General features: G+C 35.7%; 1 protein-coding gene across 1 annotated transcript in view; it reads right to left on the bottom strand.

Annotated features, from left to right (window-relative positions):
* Positions 1–271: 271 nt before the first annotated feature.
* Positions 272–6,000, bottom strand: part of KLHL7 (kelch like family member 7) — a 56,490-nt gene continuing 50,761 nt past the window's right edge. The window contains exons 8-11 of the mRNA XM_037136306.2: positions 5,697–5,937; positions 4,223–4,424; positions 2,858–2,955; positions 272–1,864 (exon numbers count right to left, since the gene is read on the bottom strand). Coding sequence (XP_036992201.1) covers positions 1,581–1,864; positions 2,858–2,955; positions 4,223–4,424; positions 5,697–5,937 — 825 coding nt within the window. The 3' untranslated portion in view covers positions 272–1,580. The remainder of the gene's footprint in view (positions 1,865–2,857; positions 2,956–4,222; positions 4,425–5,696; positions 5,938–6,000) is intronic.

The raw sequence follows: 6,000 nt of genomic DNA, 5'->3' as shown, positions 1-6,000 counted from the left end.
GTTGCACAACTCTGTGACTGTATTAAAGACCCCAGAATGGTGCACTTTACATGGTGAACTGTTTGATATGTGACTTTTATCTCAATAAAGCTGTTATGTACACAAAAACCTACATAAATACAAATATGCTTCTCACAATTTCATTCTCATTTAAGTGTTTAAGATAAAACTCCCATATAAAGAAAACAATGAAAATTTAAATAGAAATACTTCTTCACGAATTTTACAAATAATCAACACATCTAAAATAAAGAAGAAATTTAGCAGTCTATTTTAAGTTAAAAATATTTAATATTAACAGGTAAAGACATTGATGGCGACAGCTTTATATGGCTCATTCCACACATTTCATAATGTAAAAGGGCAGAGCATTATGAGGAAAGAAATAAGTAGATGGGTTGGTAAGAGACTTATTTATCACATAAAAGCAATTAATATGAGATGACAAATATTTAATTAAAATTATTACAAAACTTCAGGTACAATGGGGACAAATATCTCTGATGTGTCTTGCTAAGGAAATCATGTACCTTTGTAATCCATAAGAAGTTCAAAGTTAACAATGATACTGTATAACAATCAGTGTTATTCTAGTGTCCTATAAGTTTGCTCTAAATAGCTTTATTTTTGGAATAATTGGATTTTATTTAAAGTGAGGACTGTAGGTCAGTCATTTATTTTACTGGTTGATTTTAGAGAGGAAGGGGATAGCAGGGAGGGGAGAGAGAGAGAGAGAGAGAGGAACACTGATTTGTTTTTCCACTTATTTATGCATTCAGTGGTTGATTCTTGCATGTGCCCTGACGGGACTGAACCCACAACCTTGGTGTATCAGGATGACAGTAACCAATTTAGCACCCTCTGAGATATAATCATTTTTTAAAGCACTGGGTAAAATAGTGATATAAATTAATTATGGGTGATAAGCTTGACATTTGTTTAAAAGATGGAATATATTTAATTGGAGTGAATATATTTCATCAGGCATATAGTACATTTTCTAAAGTTCCGAAATGCGATTATGAAGTTTGTGAGAGAGTATGTGTATGCCTTGCCTCACTCTGCCTTGCTTTTAAAAATGGAACACACTTGGCACTAAATGGAACAAAGGAAGACAAGCAAAACCATGTGAGACTAAGCTGTTCCATACTATTTCTTAGTTTTTGAGTAAATCAAAACAAACAGACCTAATTACACAGCACTTCTGTGATGTATGAAAATAGAATCTAGAGCTAAGATGAGACTGTTTCACTGAGGAGCCAATCCCCACAATGTCATAATCATAGTTACAGATGTGAAATTCATTTAAGAACTTGTATTTTCACTGATGCTCATTATATTTCAAGTTTTCTTGCTGGATATGTTCATGATTAGGTGGCCAGCTAAATAAGGTGTGTAGTCAAGTAAGGAAATTTAAATAAGAAACATCTATTTTATAAGGATCTTTCTTTACTTGAAACTTCCTTCCAAAAAAACAAAAAACATCCCACCAAATTAAAACTTTGTAACCAAACTCTTGGAACAAAGCACTGGTGGCCATTTTTTTGAGTCTCTAATGAGTCTTGAAGTCCACTCATTTTTCATGTTTCAAGGGTTTCTTCATTTGCTCCACAAGTATCGACAACACAAATTAAACAACTTGTTACTGGAAAAGCTCGAACTTTGGAGTTGGCAAACCATTTGTCTGTTTCAGTATTATATTCAAGGATGTGTCCTAATCGACCCACACCTTGAAAACCAGCCAAAACATAAACTATGGAGCCAACTGCTGCACATTTCACTGTCACACCCTTCCACGGCATCGGTGAGACCATCTTCCATTCATTTAGTTTAATATCATAATACTCCACATTGTCCAGACCGCCTGCAAAAGGACAAAACACAAACACTATAAGCAATTCAGAGAAGATCTCTTAAAGTAATAATTGTTTGCATTTTTCCAACAATTTTATTATGAAAATTTTCAAGCAGGCAAAAAAGGTGTAAGAATTTTATAGTGCCCATGTACCTACCATTTAAATTCTTATGCTTACCTTAACACAGCAGAAATGTAATTTTTATTTGTCATTTTCAAATCATAAGTATTTAATTCCACAAAATTAAAAATTTTCTATCTGTCGTAGAAAAATAAAAAAGTAGACCAATCTGTGAATTTTCCTTTGGGTTAATTATAATTATTCAAATGTCCCACTCTGTCCTTCTATTTACCTTTCTACTTTTCAGTAGAAAATAGCAGTGAGCAGAGAGAGGAGAAGGGAAAGAAGTTGTTTTATTGTTGCACTTAAGTAGTGGTTAAAGGTACTGACTAAAATGAGGTTGTGGAGTATATATAGATTCAGTCCAAATTTCCCTTATTTAAAGCAATTATTAAAGATTTTAGTACATTATTTAAGAAAATAAAAGGTTAAATTCACCCATTTAAAAACAGTAATAATGTTTTCATGCAGTGTTTAAAAATGTTTAGGGAACTTTGTCATTCAGATCCTGGACACAAGTCCTAAAACCTGTATTTAAAAAGTTTAAAAAGTATTTTTTTAAAGTTTGATTACTTCTGTCCCTCAGCAGTTCTTAAGCTAGCGTGATGCCACACCCCAGGGGCACTTGGAAATGTGTGGAAGCCACCTGAGACTGTTACACTCACTGACGACATTTCCCACATTTCATGAAACAGGATGTTAATTTCAATGTGCTCCAAGGTTGCATAAAATGCTAGTTCCCAGAAACTATAAAAATAAGTATAATGATGTATGTGATAAATGCTTGTATGTAGATTTTAAGAAATGTTTCCATAATTTAAGATAGGAAAATAATCAGCAGACTCATTGGGAAGGCTGCACAGTGAGGTGACATCACACACCTAAGCCGTTCTGACCACCCACAGCAAATATCTTATCCTTCACAAAGACCAGTCCGTGATTCTTCCTGGCTTCAATCATTGGACACAGCTCAGTCCATCTGGGAAAAGAGAAGAAAGGTTTTAGTGTACTTGTTCACAGGCAGTAAAAGGACTCACGCTGATTCACAAGAAAGACCAGTTGCATATGTGCACACACACACAAACACACATCTGGAAGGCTAAAAACCAAAAGCTTCACGGTGGTTTTGAGCAATTTATCTATAGATGGGTAAATACAGATTTTATTCCCTTCAACTCTGACAGCATATGAGATATAGAGGATATCTGGAGACTATTAACATGTCTTTGGAAGGAATTCACTTCTTGTAGTTCACAATGACTTGTAAAATGGTAACAAAAATGAAGGGAAAGACACATAAAAGACTATAAAGCACAAATAGTGTCACATGTGGTTTTAATTAATATGTACATATGAGTAAGTAAAACACAAACTTATCACGGGCCTCTAGCAAACTGGCAAATTAGGGAACATGCTAATTATTGAGTAGTAGGGGTGGTGCTAAGTACAGTAACGTGAAACTAGTGAGGAAATGAACCCAGATGAAATCCCAGTCAGACCTTTTGCTCGCACTCAAAAACACAAAGAACTTCAGAAAGAAAATTCACTAGCTTTTTTATAGGACTGTTCTTCCCTTACCAGAACAAGTTATTGGGTAAATGTGTTCAACATAAATGTTGTGCCAAAGAGCTGCACCAAAACTCTGATCTCTTAATAAACCTGATGATCTTGGAGATTTCAACTAGGAAGAGATGAGTTTCAAGATATATTGCTTTCAATTCTATTCCTAAAATTGGTAACCAGTTGAACAAAATATGCATAAAAACCCCTTATAACTGCATTTTTGTTTGGGAAAGGACTTATTGATTATGCTTCCTTAACTCCTTTAAAAGTAGGTGGGAAGCATAAATAAATAAATGCACATGACCATACTTTATAATTAAAATGTTGCTCTTAATTTTAAAAAAGCAGTAGCTGGAGTGGAAGACTTCCGTGTTTCGTAGTCTGGCAATATTTCCTAAACATAACATTTGAACACAAGAGTTTTCCTTCTGGTTTTCCCCTCCTACAAGAAGGAAGGGAAATGGAGGGGCTCCTACAGGGTACAAGGTGAAGCCATTTCTTAAGATGTAGGAAGGGTCCAGGCTGTAAACATGCCCCTGACCTTGGCACATTTAAAAGTGTCTGTACATTCTTAATACAAGGCTCCTTCTGCATTTTGACATGTTCTTCCTAGAACTTACAGAACACAATACCGAGCTTACAGAACACAATACTCTTGAAATAAGTTTTAAGTTAATACATACGTTTCCGTGGCAGGATCATAAACTTCACAGGAATTCAACACACGGCCAGAAACATTGTTCCCTAAGCTCCCACCACAAACATAGATGAGGCCATTGGCCTCCACCATCCCGTGGCTGCAGCGCTGGGTCAGCATGCTGGGCTTTGTGTGCCAGCTCTCAGTCCTTGTGTCATAGCACTCAAATAAATACAGAGCTGAGTTTCCTGTAAGAGAAGAGGGCCAGTCATGCCTGTTGTCGTGTGTGTGTGTGTGGGCTTGGGGCGAGCTGACTGTAGAGCTGAGTCAGTGGCTGGAAGAAAGAATTTAGGGTTATGGAGTCTTTTCTATACTCAATCAGTAACAGCAGCAACATGTAGGAATAGTTGTAGAGACCTTGGAAAATATTCACAGAAGGATACATTGGAGAGACTTACTTATTGGTAACTAAATTTTAGAAAAAGAAATTGGTTTGATTTTAAAGAAAATTAAATTAAGAAACTTTATACATGTCCTCAAGCCCAGCTGTGCATGATAGGAATTATCCAACCTTGAAGTATTTATACAGAGGAGAAAAACATAACTATTTACAGATGGTAAACCCATACCTTAAAATACAAAAACTACCTGATAATATTCTGAAACTTATCATTTAATATTCTATAACAGCCACTGCACCATTAACAAACTGCTCTTCCTGACTGCTCTCAGTGGTTGTGTGGGTAACCCCTGAAGTCACGCTGGCCCGTTCCTCAGTATGTGCCCAAGGCATCGCTGTATGTTTTTGGTGTACTTTGATTATACCTTTTAATCGCAAAGCATATATTCTGTTTTTCAACTTCTGCATATTATAGGAGCCCAATAAAGTTTCAGAAATGATACTATCAAAGTGCTTTTCTTCCTTCCAAGAGAAGTTATAACTTGACCAAATTATTTCTCATCTGCCCTATTCTGAACTTTGCTAGTGCTAAAAAACAATCACACACTGCCACCCTTATAATTCTCAATCACAATCAAAATGTACAAAAAGCAAAGATCAGAAAAACCAGTGGTTGTGACTAACAATAACTTCCTTTTAAAAAATGTTTCCAATTTGGTAGATTTAATTGGTTGACATTAGGGGAAATATACAGTATATAGCAGAAATAAAAATCTATGTAAGTAAAAATCTTAAGAGTAAATGAAGTTATCTATGATACTTGCTACAAAAAGTATATTATAGAACAGTTAATTTTTATTTTTAGCATTTATTGTATGTATTAGACATTCTGTGAAAAATACTTTTAAACGGGAAAACTCATTTCTTAAATCACATTTAGAAAATCATATTTTTTCTTGTACTTATCTGGGAGGATATGCATTTAAAATGTGGCATATGCATTTAAATTATGTCAAAAAGTATCTGAACAAATAACACCAACAGTTCATTTAAACATGACAGCCAGGATACTCAGCTTTAAAGCACATGCCCCAAACAGAAACACGAGCCAAGTCCTTACCGACTTCGGAACCGCCAGATGTATAGATTTTGCCTTCTGCGGCACAGGCCGCCAGGCTGTCTCGCGGAGTGGGGGGTCCCAGTTTGGAATACCAGCTGTCCTTCACGACATTATAGCAGTCCATTCGTTTAATGGGGAAAAGCTGAGAGCCACCCAAAATGTATACAACATTGTCCCAAAACACGCATGCTGCATCTCTGCGTTTTTCAAAGGGGCAGCGGATGTCTGTCCAGCTATAATCCTGCAATGGAAAAGGACAGGAAGCTTTCAGTGATGGAAAAATATAATTGAAAAGGATAAAGGA

This window comes from Artibeus jamaicensis, unplaced genomic scaffold (genome assembly GCF_021234435.1).
Source record: "Artibeus jamaicensis isolate MK-2021 breed Jamaican fruit bat unplaced genomic scaffold, CSHL_Jam_final contig_3230, whole genome shotgun sequence".
NCBI lineage: Eukaryota > Metazoa > Chordata > Mammalia > Chiroptera > Phyllostomidae > Artibeus > Artibeus jamaicensis.
This window is presented reverse-complemented; position numbering and strand designations above follow the sequence as displayed.